Genomic DNA, 23,390 nt, shown 5'->3' with positions numbered 1-23,390 from the left:
TGACAGTATCTGGAATCCAATAAAAACTGGAGGACCAGTTCCCAACCTTAAGCTTTCTGTTGTCATTCATATATAAGTTTGTGCGTGTGAGTATTTTATACACAAACACACACAATGAAGCTCTGATTTAATACTTCATTATTCTTAGGGATTTGTTCAAGTTTTAAAGTAAAAAAAAAAAACAAGGTAGCAACTGTTTATGCCTTAACCCACGCATCCCTATTTATCACAGCTTCCCTTCTCTTTCAACATATTCTAGGGGCTTAAATTACAATATAGTATGATAACTCCATGGAAAACATTAAACCCATAATGACATTTTCTGCTAAAAAGAAAACAAGACAACCATACATGCCAGAGTTTGCACATGCACACATAGTAAAATATCAGTTGCTTTCCTAAAGAGGTTGCACAGAAATTCCTCCATGCTGGGCTCAGGTGACCCTTCTGGTTAGCAAATTCTAAAAATGGGGGAAGACAAGAAACTCCCACCCCACCCTCCACGCTAATCTTACTTTCTTCCTAAATAGTACCCCCAGCAGAAGCTCTAGAGTGCAGTTGATGTACTGAGACCTATTAGGTTTACATGGGAGGCAGCTATTCCTTCAGTGTGCTAAACTTCTTAAGCTAGCACAAACAATTTGGATGAGGGGAGGGTAAAGATTTTATGAAATCATTTGGATTGAAATCAAAAGTAAAGTGATACTTTGGGGAGCTACCAGAAAAATGAGTGAACAAGCAGACACTTATTCTTCCCTCAAAGGGTGTATCCCAGGGACTGGGAACCACTTTCAGTCAGAGGGCCAGAACCAAAGGTAGCCAACCCTCCATGGGCCACCCTGATATCAAGTATGGGAAAGAAGCCACTGGAAAACACTGCTTAGATTGTGCTCTCACTTGTCCCTTTGTGACCTGGTGCCAAATGCAAGCTGTGATTCTTTCGGACAACAATTGAATATACTCTGGAGCTCCCAATTGGAGCTCATGGTCATTCCTTTGCACCCACAGTTTATCCATCTCATTCCTGATATCATCAGTGAGTGACAGCTAGGCATGGCCTGCCCAAAGCAACCTCGGGTGAGTGACAGCTGGGCATGGCCTGCCCAAAGCAACCTACCGGAGAAATGGGGAGACCCAGTGGGGCTAATTAGGCCTGGAGACCAGAAGCTGCACATGGCTGCTGTACGTCCCTGAAGCATATTCCCAAAGCTAATATCCCATACTTACTGTACATTTTGGTTGATCAGAAGGTTTCTGGTCTTGCGAGAAACTCCACTCAGCAGATCGCGGAAGGATAACAGCTTTGGGGGAAGTTGTGACTATGAAAACCAATTTTAAAATACATTATTCAGTAGACATGCTGCTGTACAAGTTCAATAAAAGCTTAACAGTTAAGCAAGATTGGTAGTTGCAGTATTTTTAAAATACACAACATTACAATATGGGGATTGAAAATGTTAGTCAATGATTTTTTTCTCAGTAAACCCACTGAAATTAAATTCAGTGGGTCTACCATGTAAAAATTAGTTGAATAGCCTCTTGTATATTGCTGTTTCCCAATCTAACATTTCCAAAGCCAGTAACTGACAAAAAGGGAGAACAATACAACTGTAGGAGCCCAGTCCTATATAAACACAGCACAGGGCACTATGGTGGGTGGATGTATCTTTCTATGCAACGCAGCAGCCAGAAAAATTTTACCATAGGTAACCAGGGTAAGTGGAAGCCCACTATATAAGCCAAAACAATAATGCAGCAAACTAAAATTACCTGAACATCTATTTGTTTGTCACTACATGCATTATCCAGCTTCTGGTTACCTCAATATCTATCGCAATTTGGCCAAAGTGTTCCTTTAATGCGCAAGTTTGATTCATGACTTTTGTGAAACCAACACAGTACAATGAAACTCACTCTGCTCACTTGCAAGCACAAGAGATTCTGGAGTTCTTTCTGGTAAAGGGGGAGAAGATGAGTCTTCAGAAACACCAGCATCTAAAGTCACCAAAAATTGAGAACACCTTAGCACTTAAACAGATACATTATGTAAAAGAGTGCCTGGGACAAAATAAAATATTAAATCATTTGTAATAAAGGTTTTAAGTGAATATACTTTTCACAGCCGGGCATAGCCCTGCTGGCTTTGTACAAGTGTGTTTTGTACAATAACCGCAAAATGGCTGGCTGCCCACAATGTATTTAGATGCCTTATCTGATGTATTAATTCACTTGGCAAAATGCCTGTGGTAGGCGGAAGCCATGGAACTGCAGCAACAGATTAATGCTTTTTCATTAAGATGACAGGATGCAGACCTTTAACCAAGCTAACCATTAGATTAAAATGGATCCAGCCTTTCTACTTTCCCAGGAAAGTCATGTAAGTAATGGCAACTGAAATTCTTTCATGATGCAATCCTATACATACTAATCTGCGAGCACATCCTATTTTAATTCAATGTGACAGACTTCTAAATGGACATACAATAGAGTTGTGCTGTCAAGGCATTAAAACAAGCAGTTTACAGAGCTTGGCTGACAATGCCTATGTTACAGTAACAGGTAGGGTCAAAATATTAAACTTCTGGTTTCAAGCTGCATATTATAGCTAGAAGTTGTATTAATTACTATAAAGTTACAAGGAAACAATGCCCAAGTAGAGGAGGGAAGACCCACTGAGGCTAATGGGACTACTAAAAAGTCAGATTTGCACAGCAATGAAAGATGCATTTAGGATGTTCAATCGACTTTCTGAAGAATTTTTGCTGAACAGACTGGACAGATTCAATCACCATTGTATTATTTCACAGACAATGAATATGTCATGTAGACAATTCCTTTCAAACATGGAATAGACTTTCAGACTTAATCCTGAACTAAATGTGAGAAGTTCTTTTTTTCAGATGTGTTGATGTCTTCAAATCCAAGCATTTTGAAATAATTGTGAACAAAATTAACCAGGTATGATAATCTGAAAGCAGAAGCTGTGGGGCTGCACATCTACAGTACCTGAAGGAGATAACTCACTAAGAACCTGTGCATAAACAGTAGAAGAAGAGCTGTTCTCTCTTATTTTACTTCCCTTTACACTTCTCACCTGTTATAACAGACCATAAATGCTTGATATGTTGCTTCTAAGGCAACCAGACCTGTAGAATATAGCTGTGATCTACCACAGACATTGAGTGATCTACCAGTAGATCATAGTCCATAATACAACGCAGAGGCAGCATTCTCGTGCCACAATAAACTAGGGTAGCGGGCTCAGTGTGACTTATTGCAGGGATGGCAACCCACACCTACCTTTCCTGCACCTGTGATACACAGCGTCAGGCACAGAAACCTCTGGGAAGGAACCCTATGAAACACTTTCCCACACCTGGCAAGGAGCGAGCAAGGAGACTGGATGCCAAGCCACAACAGGTGAGCCAGAATCTAGCTGAGTTATGGTAGCTAACAAGACTTCAGGGCACACTAGACCTGTCAGTACAAAAGCTGGGCAGATCACATGCACTGTCCCTTCCCCTGTGCACAACAGCTATACCAGTCCATGGAGGAAAAGAATGTCAGTAAAGCTGCTTGGAAGAAAGTAAATGAAAGCTGGTTGGATTTATGGAGAGCAGGAAGAAGGTATGTTGCTCCTTCCCACTTCTCTGAAGCATCCCTGTACAGGGCAAGTAGGGGAGTTCTTCACCTCCCCACCCACCTTCTGGATTCTAGAAGACATTAGGGACTTGGAGTGGCCAATTCCATTTCTCTACTTCAATCCTCCTCACCCCACCCCACCCTCAACATTCTGTGCCCAGCAATCCTAAACATCCAAAAATCTTGGAAGTCACCAGACAACAGGACCCACGTTGCAACAATTTTTTAATGCTTTTTAAAAAAGAGGAAGCTACCTTCTACCATTGGCTCAACTAGCTTAGTACTATATACAATGACTGGCAGCAGCTCTCCAGAATTTCAGAATGGAGCATTCTCAGCCCTGTCTAGAGATACTGGGAAACGAACCCAATAAGGTCTGCATGCAATCCAGTTTACATCTGCGAATCTCCAGCTACAAATGTGAGCCTTTTAGCACAAGTAACAGTTTCAGGAGAGGGAATAGTTTTTCCTCCTGAAAACCCAGTCCCAGCACTTAACAGCCCAGGGCTCATACTCCAGAGCCCTGAAGGAGCGCATACCTTACATTTTGGTGTGGGTTCCAACTTGTTGCTTCTACTATTAAACCCAGGCAATTCCACACCTATTCAGGTGGAGCTATTCCCACATACCAGTAAAATATTAATTCTTTTAATTAGGAAAAAACAAACAGTCCAACTGCTTTCAGGGCCAACAAAACGTTAAAGGCATACACTGAAATGAAAGGAAGGAAAGGGGGAGCAGGAGAGACTTATTTAAACACCTAACATTTTATAGTATCTATCCTAAGGTGGGTATAAAGGTCAGAGCAGATGCATGTGCATGCGCAACAAAAGAGATAAAGCGCAAACACTCTTTCTACAAATATTGCTATTAGAAGAATTAAGGAAATACCACCCAAGTACCTGGACAACTACTGAGCAAAACAACCAGACCCAACAGAGATATAACAAATGTCTGTTTGGCTGGTTAATGCATTGTTTGCATCTGAAACACAAACTATAGAAACAACACTGGACACAGATAAAATTGGAAAGACCCATGAGGTGGCCCCATTCACATGCAGCCCCCAGCCCCATGGCATCTGATCTTAGATAAGCAGTTCCCACATGGCAGTGGCTGCATTTGAAGGACACCTGTGTGGAAACACTAAGGACAACAGGAGATGACTGGTTACTTCCCGGACAAATTGCCAAAAAAACCCTGTTTCCTTTTCCATTAAAAAACATGCACAACTGAAGCTAAACAGCACCTTCAATCAGAAACACACAGGGGAAAAGCATGTTACCATAATCTAAAGCAGCAGTTTGATTGCTTTTCTGGACTGAGATTTCACACAAAAAATTTGCATGTTTCAAACCTTAGTAAGTGCCTTGGAATTGGAGAAGTGAGGTGCACACGGAGGACAGATTTTTCCTTTCCACTCTCAAGAACACAACACATACATCTTGGAAAGGGAATTGTGTTTGGAGTGTTAACCTCCGCCATGCTATTTGGAGAGATTTCAGGAAAAGGAGGACCTCTAAACTGAGGCTTCAAGAGGGCAGATAAAGATCTCCTTTTCCCTCTTCCCCCTCCTGAAACCTATCCCAGCTTTGCAAGCCCTAAACAATTCTATAAAACTTCTGTGGTAACTGGTGCCTGGAAAAAGAACACTGCAACCTTTGGTTACGGCTTCCTGCTAATCCCTCTAATAACTATTTTAAATGGATCAATGCTTATCAGTTTGGCTAACACAGCTGCCCAAAGGTAAGTTAGTGGTTTAGACTCGGGGGATTTACAATGTACTCATAAGTCTACTGTGTTTTTTTCCAAAATCAGCCCTACAAGGATCCAGTGTTTGTTACCCACGCAGGAGAGCTGGTTGCTTAAAGCTAACAGAATTGGAAGCTGTGACTAATAGTCACTGCCACCTCCCCAACACAGCAGCTGTTCACTACCACCAAGGCTGATGTTTCCAAGGCCAACCTGAACAAATTAATGGCCAGTCCTACTCCACTTCATGTTGGCTCTTATTTATGAAAACTTCCATGTAGCAGTTTCACGTTAACTTCTAATTTCACTTCTCCCCCTCCAGCCCCTGCCCCATGTCACCCCCTGTCACACTTCAGATCAGATTTTTGGGAGCACGTAGGGGGCCCAAAAACAAGGATTGCTTGCTCACACTATTAAAACCTACTAGCAGAATAAATAAAATAGCAGCAAACATTAGGTCAAAGCGAACACATTAAGTTATTGTGGTCAACTTGTATAGATACCCAGCAAAGATCTGAGAGAATAAATGTTTTTAGCTGTTACCAAAATGTGATGAGTGTTGGCACCTACCTTCATAATATGCACAACCCCTTAGTTTTCTAAGTTGGATCCAAAGGTTGCAGAAGGATCTTTTTTAGCTGCCAGCCAATTCCAGCTGCAGCCCCAACACTGCTGAACAGTGTGGTCTGTGATGGACTCACTGAAAAGCACATGGATTCAGTATGTGCAAGTGAAAATGTGCTTGTGCAAGGCACCTCGGTCCAATTTTGCACTCCCACACCACAGCTGATGTTGTTCAGGAAGGGATGGGGGAAATCCTTGCATAAGGAACCTTTCCCTTTCACAAGCTTAGGATCCAACTCTACGAATTTAGTATTTCTAATATGGATAGCATCTAGTAAAGCTTACCTTTATCAGCTATGATTGAGGCATCCTGTCTTGCAATGGACATGGGCAATACTTTTCTAGCGGAAACGTTTTCTGTGCCAGCAGCCACAGAAACCGTGGCACTTGCAGTCGAAACATTAGACATGCTTTGTGTCATAGACACATCAGAGTTTCTTTCATCTGTATCAGAATCATCAGAATGCAGAGGATTTGTAAAACAAAGGGGTACTCTAACTGGAAGCATGCCACTGTGATAATGATCCGCTGATTCACTGGAAGGAGCATCCATTTGAGATGGTGAGTTCGAGACTACAGACAGATTTTTAATCCCATGACATAAAACAGCTGGAGATGTGTCCTCTGGTGTTGATGTTGGCTGTACATTTTTTGTCCCTTGTAACGACCACATAGCATGTCCCTTCTCTTTGAGAGGCAAGCAGTCTGGTCTTTGCAGAGGATCAGAACCTACCAGACACTGATGGCCTTCAGGTGAGGATGTTACAGCTTTATTCAGTGGCTGCATATTGCATTCTATACAAGAGTTTTGGAAGGTATCTGTAGGAGCATCTCCTGAGCCTTGTTCCTGTAGTTTAGGTGTCTTATCCACCGCACAAGATGAGCCAGTTTTAATTTTGATTGCATGTCCCCTATTCAAGAGGGTGTTCCCATCAAAGCTCCTTGGCCCCTCTTGAAGGGGTACCTTTTTAATTTCAAAACTCAAGTTGCGCTCAAGCTTTTTCTCTACACGTTCAGAGACTTCATTCTTCCCTGGGTGCTCTTCTGACTTATTGTAGTTTTCATTGAGGTCTGTTGGATGCTCTGAAGAAACCATGTGCAGAACAGGCTTTGGATGGTATCTATCATTGTCCTGCCAAACAGTTGTTACTGTTGGATAAGCTGAAGGAGGGGATGGTGTTAAAATGGGTGGTACTGGATGAGGCTCTGGAGGTTGCAGAATTTCTTCTTTTACATCTCCTTCTACAAGGCAGCTAAAGAGAATAATTGTGTAAGTACTCCATAATTAAAGATTATGTACATTTATTATATAAGCTACCTATTCAGAATATGAACTTTAAAAACCCGTTCTCAGTAAATGTTCACAGTAAAAAAAATAGGCATATTTTATCCAAAATAGTTAGCATGTCAAAATCCACAAAAATGCAAAAAATTGGAACCAAATGCTATAGTTTTGTAATAATCCCAGGAAACAAAACTTTCTTCAAACACCCTTAACTTTTACATCCAATATTTGAATAAAGGTCAACCCAGAAGCACATTAAGTATCAAGAAAGCATTTAACACATGAAGAAAAGATGGTATCATGCTGTTATTGCCTATGGGCAACCACCAGAACCTACTATTTATTGCTTAAAATCTACAATAAAGCATGTGATTCTCAGCAGTCTGCAGGAAAGCCATGCCCCCTTGTGGCAAAATTTGAACTACATGTGTTGGAGGGGCAGGGGTATAATGCTTACTGCAACAAAGCATGACAACTGCACCAGCTTCTAGTAAGTTTGACAGAACATCTGAATGCCTTCCTGATTATGACATTCCTGATATGATGGAATAACCCCTCTATTATACATATAACATGGGACACAAGCAGTCTGTGGGAAAGCCCATACTTGAAAGAATGTATAGGGAGGACTATCCTTGGATTAACTGCCTGATTCGTGCAACCTTGTTTTGATTAGACTGCTGAAGTCTGAATTAGGCCACAGTTATATAATTTTCCAGTTTATTGCATGTAGATATAAAATACATTGTTTGTCAGAGGTCCATAACCCTGACATTCACCCAGGTATATAGAATGTAGCAAACCAATCTACAATATATTTCCACATTGTCTCTTTTGTTACCACTGGAGATGTTAGCAGATACACACACACACAATACTATGATTTATGGACTTGCATGCCTTAAGATTCAGAAAGTATGTCAACCAGGTGGATTTATTTTACAGAAAATCCAGAATTTTTCTTAAGCGCAGCTTTCTCTACAAGCATCAAATGATTACACTTGCTTCAAGGATGAATGAAAGGACAAGACTGCCGAATATGAAACAGGATGAAGATGTTTGTAAGTGCTTAAAATGGAACAGATGACAGGCACAGAGATAGTAAGAAATCATTATAGAAGGGCACTTCATGGAAAACATTAAGCAAAAAGCACATGGCTGACATAATAAAACTCTTTCTTTAGCAAGATGTGATGAGCAGTAGTGTCTGCTGACGGGCAAAGTGAGTCTCATCAGCCAGGGTGCTTTTTCTTCATTGAATTAAGGAAATAAGACTATAATGCAACGTTCAGAGAAATCTTTAAAATTATTATGTTAACTTGCAACTCAGTAAACTGAATCTGTTGGGAGGATGTGGCCTGGGAATGTTTCTCCCTAACCTAAAAGAAGTTGCCAAGAAACAGAATGCTTGCCTTCTTAAACATCTGACGGACTACCAGACCGGAGTTTGATGAGAGTACTATCAAATTAATATTACATAAATACAGCACCCTATGAAATGTTCCAAGGGTGAAAGTGAAACCATGTGCCTCTCCAGATGTTGTTAGACTACAACTCTCCCTAGTCCCAGCCAGTACTGCCAATGGTCAAGAATGATGGGAGTTGTAGTACAGCAACATCTGGAGGTTCTCCATTCCTGCCTTACACCAATAAGCTGACTAAATTTGTTCTTGGGCATATGCTCATCTGACCAGATACTAATGGAAATAAAATGGGTCCATAATAAACTATTTCCTATGAGTAATTCTCCAGGAGTACCTGCGAGTTCGAGGTGGCTTTGGTGGAGGTGAATCCTGTTTCTCAAGCTCTCCAGAACTGGCGGTATTTTCTGTGCCAACTTCATCCTGTCAAGAAAATTAAATCCCCAAAAGTTTTATTCTAAGGTTAAGAGAAACATCCACACAAAAACCAAAACATACACTAGCTTGGGATTGAATTACTGTGCATATTGTGTTAAATATGAGCATAAAGAAATACTCTATGGATGAATAGTATAATTTCACATGACTCAAATTTAATAGGGAGTTTTTCTAGTGTGACGATATAAAGGAATCAAAATTATAACCTACAACACATTTGTTCTTCATATTCTCATCTGAATATGTTTTATGAATATGAATAATGCCCAATAATGCCAAATGCAATCAGTAAAAAGCAGGTCCTGGGTTAGGGAGGTGGCAACCTTGCTGTGAATGTGTGTGTTTCAACTTTGGGTGGGCTTCCCAAGGATCTCTGAGCTTTCCTTTGGATCTCTGCTGGCTATCCAAGCCTGTCCAGTGCTGATCCTTTCGATCTCAAATTTGGAAGTGGAAAAGATCACCGCAGGGTGGGATTTGCAAGGAGGCTGGGTTATCCAGCTGAGCTACAAAGGAGGAGGCACAGGGATGCTCTCAGAGCACAGAAAAATTCTCCCCTTCTGCCGCTGGGATAAGCAACAGAAGGAAGCTTGCATTTTGAAAACTTTCCTTCAACACTTTAGCAGCAGTAGTGGGAGGGGGCAAAGGGGAGAAATAATTCTGTCCCCTCTTCTGTCTCCCCCTTGCTGCTGCCACCACTGCTAATGTAAACACACTGGGAGGGAGCGGGGGAGAACAAGGGACTTTTGCCCCTTAAGGGAAAAATTGTAGATCCATCAATAGCAGAAAGACCGCCAATGCTCCATAGCACAGAGCCCTCTAAAATCAAATTAAAGGCCTTCAAGCCGCCATGCCATGCATTCTGCCTCCCAACCGTAAGTGCTATGTATAGTGCAACATGAAAGACCAGAAAAGACCAGGCATAATGCACTTTGCAGACAGAGGAGCACAGTGGGAAATAAAAAGCAAAAAACCACTGCATTTCTGTATCTTGTTCTCCCAAGTCCAGCTCACACCAAGCACCGACCAAGAAAAGTGGGGAAGACATAGGCCAAAGCTGCAATTTTCCACTGGTCACAAGCTTCTTAGCAAAAAGAGAGCATTCCTAGAGATACCACTGCAAAGAAGAGGGTGACTGAGGAATCAAGCAGTGGCTGGAGGAGCATAACTTGCAGACTCTGTGGCCCCTAAGCTGAGAATCACTGGCTAGACCCAACTGCAGCCAACATGGACCAAACAATCCACATGACATTACGAAGTACACAGTTTTATAAAACTCTCATAATATTTATCCACATTCTTTGTTAGTAACCCAACAAAATTTAGTTGAAACTGTAAATAATAACAGATGTGTTTATTTTCTTTATTATTAATTGCTGGATCATTGTATTACAGCACAATTGTACCTTGTGAAAGTTCCTAATAAAAAGTCCCAAGTCAGCCAACAGATTTGAATGTTACGAGTACAAGTTTAAAATATTTTAATGACAGTTTAGTCATTTACAGCCCAGTGAAAAGGCCAGCTACTGCTGAAAGATCTTTACATAATATATTTAATAGCGAAGTAGTGACAGACTATGTAAGACTTCTGGGAAAGTGTCTGAACAAGGCAAAGAGAGCAGACAGGACCAGGACTTATAAAAATAAAATTAAAAAGGCAGGTAGATAGAGAGGTGTTAACTCAAAATATTCTGCAATATATAAGACAGGCATAAAATATTTTCAAATAATTCAGTTATGAGAAGCAAATATTTCTCGATATTGTTTCAAGGCAGCAAACTGAGAGTTTATGAGAAAGATACCAAGGAATTGAGAGCAAATTAGCTTGTGTAGAACGAGGAGGGTGAAAGGAAGAACAGAACCAAGGGCAGACTACTAGAGATCTATGAAAATAGACCCAGGAGCTTATATCATTAAATAAGATTAAAAGCAGTATCTACTGAAAGAGTCAAATGTACCATATAAACCCATCTAATTCAACATATTGCCTTAGCATCCAACCCCTTGTTGCCATTACAGAACATTAACAGAAGTGCTTTTGTTTAACTGCTCAAAGACGAAGATTTACTCCTACTCCCTGCACCATCAGCTACATTCTCCTTTGCATTAAAGTATCATTGAGCAGCCTAATCCATTTCATGTCATGTCCTCAATTAATGTACCAAATGTTATGGCTACTGAACATGTGGATTAAGACATTAGCTTCTGGCAATCAAAAAAACAAAGCAAAACCCAAGAAGGTATAATGCATGTTATGAAGATGAGCTCATCTACGGTGGGGAAGAACAGATGGTGGTGGTCTTACAAGAGAAAACCTTTGCCTCTTTAAATCAGATTTTCTTCAGCCAACTTATTGCCTATTTTCCTAGGCAAATGTTATTCTATTTTATTTCAGTAGTTACATTTAAGAAAGAATTTGCTTTGATGCAAAAGATATTGTGTAGCCCACAAGAGCTTGGTCTAGTAATTTTCAAAAGCTGATTATATGCTTATGAACCAGAATGTGGCTTATGGAAAAAAATTGGTCCATTGGCACTGCTGGGGAAAGCCAATCTCTACGCTGAAATGGCTGGGCTTTAATTAAAACAGAGGGGGGAAATAACACAACGCACACAGGCATGGCTTTGTCCACACATATTTGTGATGCAGCAGCCATTGTGGAACTCAGAAAGGAATTAAAAGTTCTTTTCTGCCAACAAAGAAGCCACTAGATTCGGCACAGCAACAGAACTCAATCTCCCACATACATTAAGGTTACCTTAAACACCCAGGAAATTGGTCATCATATTCAAGAGTTTCTCTTGAAATATAAAGTATGAAATAAATGATCCCAACAGCAGGGACACAAATGGTGATCTAAGTTGTCAAAAATTCACAGGAGAAAATGGACAACTTGGTGAACCCTTACTTAAAGTATTTAACAAACTCTCTTAAAATGTGAGGTTTTAATAGTGTTGTTCTGTTTCTATTCTAAATGGGGCGATAAGCATTAGAGCCGATATGGAACACACTTCTTAAAAAATGCTTATTTTGGTTAATGGAAGAGAAGCTCCTCCAGACAATTACTGCAATTTTACTTTATACTTCCTGCATAGGTGTAAATTAGGTTTCTGCCTACTAGAACTGATGCGATGCCCTGTTAGGAAGACAATTGTGTATCAAGACCCCAACCATCATCAAATAGTTTCATTTCATCAAATAATAAGGATGTGGCCAAGAAACCACAGAGCCTAGAGCTTGCCGATCAGAAGGTCGGCGGTTCGAATCCCCACGACGGGGTGAGCTCCTGTTGCTCGGTCCCTGCTCCTGCCAACCTAGCAGTTCGAAAGCACGTCAAAGTGCAAGTAGATAAATAGGTTCCGGCAGGAAGGTAAACGGCATTTCCGTGTGCTGCTCTGGTTCGCCAGAAGCGGCTTAATCATGCTGTCCACATGACCCAGAAGCTGTACGCTGGCTCCCTTGGCCTGTAAAGCGAGATGAGCGCTGCAACCCCAGAGTTGGGCATGTCTGGATCTAATGGTCAGGGGTACCTTTACCTTAAGAAAGACTCAATCATGTTATGCTCTTTTTAAAGTCAAATAATAATAATAAATGCTATTGTGGTCCCCATCAGTTCCTCCCTTCCCTGTGTTCTCAGTGAATTGGAAAGAGAGGGAGTGAAGGGAGCCATCTTTTCCCGCCTTTTGACTTTGCAGCCAAAGACGGAGGGAGCAAAACAAAAGACTCCTACTGCTGTCACTGCTTAGTTAAAAATAAAGATGACCCTTTTCCCTAGTCCTCAGGCACATGCAGAAGATCGCTATCAGCAAGTCTCTCTTGCCACTTTTTCCTTCCCCAGTGCCTTTAGGCTCTGAAGCACAATTTCTTCTGGAAAAGCTCTGCTGCAACAGGCCAAAGGCCAGTCCAGCAACCTCACAGGGCCTGATCAGAAACCTATGATAAGCCCACAAGCAGGATATGTGCACGGAAGCCCAATCCTATTACACTGTTGCTGCGGACCCCGCATCCTGAGATAACCCCCTCCCCACATTCTCTGCAATTCCTGGCAAACTTGGATGGAGGTACCTGGACACGGCAAGCTACTAAAGGTAAGGTGTAAGGTTCTAGAACTGAACTGCATCTCCTGGCTTGCCTCAGCATGCCCACTGATGACTAAGACCCAAGAAGATTCTCCCAAGCATTTTCTGTTTACCTCCCAGACTAAGAGTCAGAGAAGTCTGCAGGAGATCTTTGTGGTAACTATAAGCAAAGCAGTTTCAGAGGGAAGATTAAGGCTTTGTCTGCGTGTGGTTACTTTGCCTGGATCATTCAGTCCAACAAGAATATTGTGCAACATCCTTTTCAGCTGTTATTATCTAGAAATAAAATACAGTCAAGAAAGTTGACACTGGTAGAGCATGTTGGACAAGAATGTGCTCCTAAACTATACTTAGGCCAGGCCAGCTCAATCCTAGAACTTGTTGGGGGTGGAGGCAGTTTCCACCTGAGAATTAAAGGGGTGGGGCAGTTTTCAGCTGAAAACAACAATCCTTACGTAACTTGGGTATTCAGCTTTATTTTCATTAACTCAACACTATGATACAAACCAAAGGCACAACCCTAATGAGTTTTTTCCGTTTTAACCAAAAACACAACATCAAGGCCTGTTTCTAATAATGCGTTCAATAACTGAGAGGTTTGCTCCAAAACAAACCTACTAAGTATCATTAGGTTGGATGTACAGTGGTACCTCGGGTTAAGTACTTAATTCGTTCTGGAGGTCCATACTTAACCTGAAACTGTTCTTAACCTGAAGCACCACTTTAGCTAATGGGACCTCCTGCTGCTGCTATGCCACCGGAACACAATTTCTGTTCTCATCCTGAAGCAAAGTTCTTAACCCAAGGTAATATTTCTGGGTTAGGGGAGTCTGTAACCTGAAGCGTATGTAACCCAAGGTACCACTGTATAATCTATTGTAAGTCATGCCGATATCAAAAACATAATTTGTCAGCTAAGTCCCTTGTGTCATATCACACTAATTATCATGGGCCAAAATGCAATGAGACATGCTCTCAACACTGCAAATGCACCAGAACTTTCTGCCTCCCCTTCTCAATGCTGCTCCCCGCAGCATTCAGAAAAGCTTCTGCAGAAACATCAGGAACCCCCTAGAATGAGACTCCTCAAGACACGCGGGAATACAGCCAGAAATTAAAAATATCCACTTTCACCCCTTACCCCTTGGTGCAAGTGTGGAAGCAATTTCTGATCACATACCAATGGAATGAGGTGGGGAAGAGGAAAGAGACTGCATCCTGGCTATGCAACCAGTGCTGAAACAATAATAACCACAGTAACAGTTTCAAGAAGAAAAAGAAGACAATGACTTTGGATTCTTGTCAAAAGAATTCAATGGAATAGTTTGTTGCAGTAAACTGACCCCATTTAGAAAGAGCCCAATTGGCAGCAAACTCATACAAACAAGCTTGGATTTTAATAGCGTATTTACTCGAATGTAATGCACACCTTCTGGGGCCAAATTACATCACAAAAAGTAGGGTGTGCATGTGATGGCGCACTTACATTTGCCAGCAAACACTTTTTTGGTTTCAAGGTTTTGAAAATTGAGGTGAGCGCTAGGTTGATGGTGCATTACATTCGAATAAATACGGTATCTTATTACCACAAACAAAAAACTAAGATGAACAAGGGTAATTTAACAATAAGGAAAAGCTACTATTTCAAATTTCATGAAATATGAGAAAAACACTTACCAGCCCATCGGCAATTTTCCAGTTTGCACAACTTTCATATTTTTGAAGTTGCTTTTCAAACAACTGTGCTATGGCTCGATGAACAAGTTCATACTGTTCCTGGGTGCATGATAAAAACCAAAATTAGCACACAAATATATAAGCAGTATTCCAAAGACACTATTTCACAAAGTGGTCATGTCACAGCCATATACTGAACTTCTGAACTGAAAGCAGTATTACCTTAGTCTGTACTGCGGAATGTCTTTGTGTCCTCATTTCTTGTATTAAATTAAACACATTGAATTCCTCTGGTATTTTCTGAAATACAAAGGAGCAGAAGGTTGTCCACTGATGTACTTTGGTTCAAATACTATCTAGAAGTCACAAAATGCTTCAGTATTTAGTATTTCTATTGCAATCATGAACTAATTAGAAGTAACAAAAGAAAAAGGAAAATAAACTTCATTGCTGCTACGGGAAAAGGTACTATCTAACTTAAAACTCATTTTCAAATCATGTTCAATTTTGCACACCGAGGAGAACTCCATTACTCCCCTATAAAACTCTACTCTAATGACTGGCATAAGATGACCTAGTTTTGCAGCATTAGATTGCTATAAATCCTCCTTACCCCAGCTTTCAACAAATTCCATGTATAATCTATGGCACAGATGGCTCCTGTTCTTCCACACCCAGCACTATAGTGGAAAAAGATGAACACCGTAAGAGAAAAGGAGGCTTAAAACTTTGCATTTCTGTTCATACCTACCAAACACTTAACAGGAGGTATCCTTGAAAAGCTATTTTAGAGTTGATGTTTAAACAATTCTGAATTATCACCAACTGGATTTTTGTTATAATCAGTAGTGGTTTGTGTTTTCATATCAAAAGCATAAATCTACAATTTTGCTTCAAGGTTTTCTCTATTCAACGTACCAATCTACACCCAAAAATATGTCCCTCTTCAACAAACACATTGCCAATACATATAAAACAGGACTATATTGTAACAACACACATAATAACCATATACAATTGTTAGGGTAAGCCACATAGGCATTTTCTACATACAGTACATCAAAATGAATCAGTCCATTTATTTGCCATTTAATGGTTGCCATCAATTTGAGTTGAATTAATTTTGTTATGAAATGATTTTAGAATGTTGTACTCTTTTATTGTTGTTAGCCGCCCTGAGCCCGGCTTCGGCTGGGGAGGGCGGGATATAAATAAAAATTATTATTATTATTATTATTATTATTATTATTATTATTTATCACCTGGTGACTATTTACATTTTATTTCAACTACAGTTAAGCACAAAGGGTAGTTGAAAATAAAAAACTATCTGTGAGTCCTATTTTCAAGATACAGGCCTGGTTTACATATTACAATAAATCATAGTTAAAATCCAACTGTTGTTTAATGTGGACCACACAGCATGCTAGTGCATGTACCTGAAAAGTTATTGCTCTGCTCTACTGAGAACCAAGCCAGAGAATAGTATGTCATAACATCTGAATATAGGGTTGTGGTTTGTTTCTTTTCACACATCCCATGAATCGCAACCAAGGTTTGCTCTTGGCTTAGGACATCAATCAATCAATCAATCAAATCAATAGATTTTTATTGTTTATAGCCAATGGCCATCACAATACAATATAAACACAAATCACACTACAGAATGAAATACATCCTTTTGAATAGTGCAAGTGCCAAACCCTAGGGATGCTGACCAGAATGTATGTTTTTTTAAAAAAAAATCTGCACATTGTAGATTTGTCTAGGTCTGACATAGGACTTATGATTTATTAAGGGAAACAATGTACCAAGGTTCAGATATCGTGACAAGTATGACTCTGGCTTGTTTACTAGTAGCATGGCAAAAGCGGAGTGAGAATCTTTGGGCAGTATGCATGAGCACACTGCTTGTACACATTTAACCGCAGTTCATAACTATGGTTTAATGCAGCGTGTGAACTGGGCTGTGTCTCAAATGTTTTCAAAGACAGTCCACACAGAAGTCTGTATTTAACAAATATAAATCTGTTTCAAGCCTTATTACATTACTGTAATCCTCTTTCTTCTGTCAAGAATTCTAGGCAATGTGTTTTTGAGAAAGTATTCCTAGACTTAAAAAATTCCTATAATACAGAATAATTAACAGTTGTTGAAGACATGACAAATTAAAATATAAGGGATGCTTTGAATTAAACACACTCTAGAGTACAATGTAGCCCCCGCCCAAAAAAACCCACACCATTACAGAGACATCAAGATTGGTATCACACACGGTGACAACTTTTTGACTTTAATATCTATCTCATGAATGAATATGTTACACTCACTTCTACGTCTAGAAACAGAAGCACGTTTACCCCACAATGAAGGTGCACTTGCTGCATTTTATCTGTCTCTTGTACTTAGGGTAGCATGCTTCCTGTATACGCATACTTTCTCTCCTTCCAAAATAATAGGCTGGGTTTGGTTACATCTTTTGCCCCCACTCAATATTTATTTATTTATTTATTTATTTATTTATTTATGAATGATATTTATATACCACCCACTAACGCAGGTTCCAAATAAAATTACACAAAAAACTGTTACTGCTGCAACAATGTTAACATTATTCAGTAATACAGGGCATCCTGATGTGTACATATCCTATAATACTACAGCAGTATAGCAATGAAAATATCAAAGAGATGCACTAGCCATAGATTTTTACAAATGTTTATGCATCCATGTTAATATGATTCTGCTGCTTTATCCTCAAGATTAGGTTTAGTACCCTCAAACTATATTGAGCTCACCAGCTGATTGCAATGCACTATTAAACTTACAAAGGCAACACATGAAAGCCATCAATTCCAAAGTTAAAAAATAATACTTTCTAGGATCCCCCATTTAAATTCCTGCATTTTGTACCTGCAGTGTATGCAAATAGGAACATCTTCATGCTCCTGGTATTCCCTCATTAAGCTGATCATGTCCAGAATAGAATCAAAAGATGATGGAACGTCATGGTCAGGCCAATTCACATAATGAAATTGATAAACCCTACGTGTTTCCTAGAAGAAAAAAAGGTTCTGTTATATCTTTGGACAGGGGTCAGCAATCTTTTTCAGCAGGGGGCTGGTCCACTGTCCCTCAGACCTTGTGGGGGGCCGGACTATATTTGGGGTGTGTGGGGAGAACAAATTCCTATGCCCCACAAATAACCCCGAGATGCATTTTAAAGAAAAGCACACATTCTACTCATGTAAAAACACCAGGCAGGCCCCACAAATACCCCAGAGATGAATTTTAAATAAATGGCAAATTCTACTCGTGTATTAACATGCTGATTCCAGGGCCATCCATGGGCCGGATTCAGAAGGCGATGGGGCCTGATCTGGCCCCCAGGCCTTAGTTTGCCTACCCATGTCTTTGAAGGTTGGCTTGTAGAAACTGTCCTTTTTTGGAGCTGATCAGGTACTCAGAGAAAAGTGAATAAAAATGTTGTGAAATACCACCATTAAGAAATATTTTTAAAGAAACAATAAAGTAAATAAGTAAGTGTAGGAGCTGCTTCACACAAATGGCTCACCGTATAGAGCTCATGAGGCTACATTTTGCGTGGTAAGCACACCACTGCCAGCATCGACCCAGAACAGACCAACAAGTTTATAATTATTTTCCTGCATAATGAATATAATTTTAATAAATTAATACAAACCCAGAGACTACATATGGTGTCTCTGAAATAGCACAAGTTGCAAAATTTGCTTCACTTAAAAGTTGACACAGACACTGGGTCAAAGCCCACGTCCTTCAAATATTAGGCTCTTATGCAGGGCTACTGACAACAACATACAGACAGGTTCTGCCAGAGGTAGAATTTAGAACCAAGTAGTGAATTCAGCTTCCCAGGAATCACACCTTTAAATTTACAAGGCCTAGAAACATTTCTGCAAACTATACAAGATGAAGCAACAAAACCACCATTAAGCTCAGCCCAGATCCCAATGCGCACGACACTCAAATTTATTTTTATTATTAAAAAGTGAAGCCACTCAAGTGCCTCATAATGCACCAAGAAGCATTTAAACCACACAAATAAGTAACTGAAGGAGCATCATCTCAAAGTCAAGATTTGAGTTGAGCTGCCACTGCCCCAAATGACCAAAAACTCCTTTTGTGTCTTTTGGATGTCAAGTTATTATTAATTTTAAGTATTATTTATTAAATTTGTATACTGCCCTATACCTGCAAGTCTCAGGGCGGTTACAACATAAAATCACAATATTAAAACACCAAATACAAAACGTTTTCAGGATGGTTGACAGTTGGAGGCGTTATCCTGCCAGTTATCGCATGCCGCAAGGCCATTTCAGCCCCACATTAACATGTCGTCAAAAGGGGCAAAGTGATTTGGTACACAGAAGACATCAGACTAACAATACTATGTTTAAACCAGCTGCAATATAGAGCTTTTATCTTACTTACATTCTGAAAGGCTAATAGCAGTGTTCTAATATAGTAGTCTGTTCTGACTTGCTCAGCTTCCTAAATGAAAAGGGAATATTTGTGAATAGATGGAAAAGTCACAAAATGTTAGCTTAGTACCGACAGTAGTACTTTACTCACTCAAATCTAATTTAGTCTTAACAGCAGTATTGTATCCACTTAGGTTAATCTTTAAAAATAGCAGAATTCAGAATCACACCATTCATAGGAGCACATGAATGAATTTTGATTTGCTTCACTTGTTTTAAGTAAAACAATAACCAGAATTTAGGTTCTGTGCCAATGTAGCATTAACCATAACTAAAACTGGAAAATTTTGGGGAAAGTCATATCTACACTGACACCAAGCCAGAGTGGTCCGCACTTGTGGGCTATAGTTCCTTTAAATAATGGGCTAGATCCAAGCAACCATGAGTGGAAGGAAAGTAACTGCTACTGTTGTTCCACAAGATCTTGGAAAAAGCTTGCACGGTGCTATCACAGGAGGTTTTTAATTCTCCTGTTTCTGATTGTCCAACGAGTGTGAGTTCTTGGTCAAGTAGCATGACTGTTAAGAGAACTTGCATGAGAAGTGAAACTGAATCTAAATCTAAACAAAGCATAAAAGATCCCTCCTGTGAGACTTCTGCATCCAACTAAGAGTCGCCTGCCTGAGTCTTTCAGGTGTTCTTTTGCACACATGTGCATAACTTGCCCTGCTTTTCTTCCTTATTGGTTTTCTCATTACTACGACACTACAGTGGTGCCTCGCAAGACGAAATTAATTCGTTCCGCAAGTCTTTTCGACTTGCAAGTTTTTCGTCTTGCGAAGCACGGTTTCCCATAGGAATGCATTGAAAATCAATCAATGTGTTCCTATGGAAACCGCCTTCAGACCAGGTCCGGGGACAGTCTGTCCCCCGACCTCTTCTGAAGGCGGGCGGGGGGCAAAAGTCTTTGCTCCCCCCGCCTGCCTTCAAAAGCCGTCCGGGACAGCAGGCAGGGGGGAGCAAAGACTTTTGCCCCCCGCCCACCTTCAGAAGAGGTCCTGGACCTCTTCTGAAGGCCGGCGGGGGGCAAAAGTCTTTGCTCCCCCCTGCCTGCATTCAAAAGCCATCCGGGATAGCGGGAAGCGCTTCCCTGCTATCCCGGACTGCTTTTAAAGTGCTGGCGGTGGGGAGCAAAGCCTTTTGGCCCCCGCCGGCCTTCCTGGACCTCTTCTGAAGGCCGGAGGGGGGGAAAGGCTTTGCTCCCCACCGCTAGCATTTAAAAGAGGTCCCCGGAGATTTCCCTATGGGCTTTCTTCTTGCGAAGCAAGCCCATAGGGAAATTCGTTTTGCGAAGCGCCTCCAAAACGGAAAACCCTTTCGTCTAGCGGGTTTTTCGTCTTGCGGGGCACCACTGTATTCCTATTTCAGTGGCTTCTTATAATAAACTAAAAAGAACCACATTCTCAGTATAAAAGGCCAGCTTTCTTCTATGACAGGTGATTCAAATCTTGCTACTTATGCCTTACCATGGCTTTCTTAAAATTCCTTGTAACCTATAGGCTTCTGCCTTCACTTCCCAAACTCTACCATGAGTTATGAGTAGTTCACCAATTCGTAAAAGACCAGCAGCATACCACTAGGACTGCTTTTCCCCATTTTGCCCAATGAAAACTTTTTTTCTGTAATAATGTTAGTTGATGTTTTAATTATTCAGTGGTCTCATTTGCGCATAATACTAACCTATTGTTTAGTATTACAAGAATGGAAGTGGGCAAGGAGTGGGTTTGCTCCCTGTCCCCTCTAGCATGTCTGCAAGGGGGTCAGAAGCCTTAGTCTGCAGCTTTCAACTGGAATTGTTTCAGCAAATCATAGTAAAGACCAACCACAGTTTGTTGAGGCACTGACATATGCTATACTGTGGTTATTTAAAAACAAAAGCTCCTGATTTCTTCTTTGTAGACGTGTCAAATGAGAAGAGAGGGGGGATGTAAAACACCAAGGTGAGTCCAAGTTTATTCCTGTGGTGGTAAACCGTGTCACCATTATGCCCACAAAACCAATGCATAGTTTGCCTTGTTTCAAAATGTTCCACATGCCAAGGGGAGAGACACAAATGTAAGCAAACTCTTCAAATTATTTCATATAAAAGAATATCAATTTGGCATCATTGAGGCTTATGGACCAGCACCTCCTCAGAATTAGAGCAATTCAATATACTGTAATTACAGTAAGCCCACAACTTATGCAGGGGTTACATTCCAGGAATCGCACCTAAAGCCAAAATCACGTATAGTCAAAAACCATTGGGCTCAGTGACGGGCAGGATTGCCAAAGTTTTTTTTCCTGGAACTCTGCCCCCTTTTTAATTTTAATTTTTCCCACATACATAAAACTGAATGAAAAGAAGTTAAATACATGTGAGTTGCAGGCTTACTACAGTTAATATATACATTTCTTTAAGATCGAATTAGAACTACTTTATTTTTTTTAAAGTATCAATTAGTACTGTACTATCATTAACAAAATACTTACACAAGAAATATGAAATGGTCCAAAAGAAACACCTTCTTCCCCGTACAGAGGCCAGTAACGTTCACATTTTTTCTGTTACCAAAGAAAATATAGTTACCAAAAATATAGTTTAAAAATAAGAACAAACATTTATGAATATTCGCAGATAGTTGGATTAAAATGGGCAAGGTCATCCTTGCTAATACACCCAAGACCTTCATCTCCTTCTCAAGACTTTTTAAGTGTTTCCTTTTAGAATCTGGAATGTCCATAGGAAAAACTGCTATTTGCTCTGTTCATGCACCCACACCGTGCAATTCCATTCTAAAACCATTTGTTTCTTTACACCTTCCTACACTAAACTTAACAGAGTGGCAAGAAAATGTGCAAGTTTTCATTAAGTAGCAAATGCTCAAGATTTACATGGGAATTCCTCAAGTAAAATGAGTAACCTGTACAGAGATTTGATTAACTGCATTATCACAGTAACATATTTAACAAAGGCCATATACAAGCCAGCGCTATTAATACATACCCTTCCCATTTCAAACTCTCGACAAGCCATCACAATAATCTATTAAAGAAAGAAAGAAATGTGACTGTACAAAGTTTCCAAGAATCTGTGCCTTAAAAACCTTTCCAGGTGCATATTCATATACTGACTACAACTGAAGGAGTAAGCTGTCCAAGGACTTAGCAGAAGGCCAAACACTATATTATCCATGTGCCAGAGTTTAACAAAATATAAACTTTTGGGGGTCAAGGGCAACATTTGCCCTTGTGCCAATCTTCTGGGGACTGTATCGGTGTTATATACCACCCACTTCTAAAATCAATCAATCTATCAATTAAGGATTTCATCATCATGCTGTTATGATAGTTGCATCAGCATTTCTGCTTGCCATGTTCTCCTGACCCCACAGAGCCAATTCTGGGGAGGGAAGGGGGGGAAGGTGGGGAGAAGCCCGGTTGCATGACAGGGACTCACAACTATTTAGCTGAAGCTGTCCCCAAACTCATGCCCCATCCTTCTTCTAAAAGGAGCTGAGGGCAGCAAACAAATAAGTGATAAAACAATAAAAAATATTTTAAAATGTTTTAAAATTAAAACTTGCCTAAATAGGCTTGTATCCAAAGGAAACAATGGCAAGTTAACAAAACATGTATTGTCAAAATCACATGATTTCAAATGTGACAACTTGCTGACAGCACAATCTCCTCTTTGAGGATGGGGCTTTTTGTTGAGTTGTTTATATGGATATCAATACAAGAGGCTGTGCTGAAGTGAAGCACAGGTGCTCCACCGTTTAGTGAAGTCAGTCCTTGCTTCTTAATCCCTTCTCCCATTGTGAATTTATCAGCCACATGATCTGACAGTTCATGTTCCTCCTCTTCTCCCCAGACATTGTAGCTCAGGGATGTGGAGTGTGTGGCCCTCCAGATGTGCTTAGATTACAACTCCCAAAACCTCTTACTACTGGCCATCCATGCTGGCTGGAGG

At 40.3% G+C, this 23,390-nt stretch overlaps 1 protein-coding gene across 4 annotated transcripts in view; it reads right to left on the bottom strand.

Moving 5' to 3' along the window:
• PTPN12 (protein tyrosine phosphatase non-receptor type 12) overlaps positions 1 to 23,390 on the bottom strand; it is a 57,942-nt gene that overhangs the window by 3,586 nt on the left and 30,966 nt on the right. For 2 of the 4 annotated variants that reach the window (XM_083701450.1, XM_083701452.1), the window contains 11 exons: positions 22,425 to 22,463; positions 21,911 to 21,982; positions 19,389 to 19,448; positions 17,829 to 17,971; positions 15,529 to 15,595; positions 15,138 to 15,215; positions 14,916 to 15,014; positions 9,062 to 9,147; positions 6,304 to 7,271; positions 1,915 to 1,995; positions 1,228 to 1,319 (listed from right to left, as the gene is read on the bottom strand). In XM_083701450.1, coding sequence (XP_083557576.1) covers positions 1,228 to 1,319; positions 1,915 to 1,995; positions 6,304 to 7,271; positions 9,062 to 9,147; positions 14,916 to 15,014; positions 15,138 to 15,215; positions 15,529 to 15,595; positions 17,829 to 17,971; positions 19,389 to 19,448; positions 21,911 to 21,982; positions 22,425 to 22,463 — 1,785 coding nt within the window. The remainder of the gene's footprint in view (positions 1 to 1,227; positions 1,320 to 1,914; positions 1,996 to 6,303; positions 7,272 to 9,061; positions 9,148 to 14,915; positions 15,015 to 15,137; positions 15,216 to 15,528; positions 15,596 to 17,828; positions 17,972 to 19,388; positions 19,449 to 21,910; positions 21,983 to 22,424; positions 22,464 to 23,390) is intronic. The other 2 variants (XM_083701451.1, XM_083701453.1) reach the window with 2 other exon arrangements.

This window comes from Podarcis gaigeae (assembly GCF_964106915.1).
Source record: "Podarcis gaigeae genome assembly, chromosome: 10".
NCBI classification, from domain to species: domain Eukaryota; kingdom Metazoa; phylum Chordata; class Lepidosauria; order Squamata; family Lacertidae; genus Podarcis; species Podarcis gaigeae.
The sequence above is the reverse complement of the archived record's forward strand: the minus strand, read 5'-3'. Positions and strand labels throughout refer to the sequence as shown.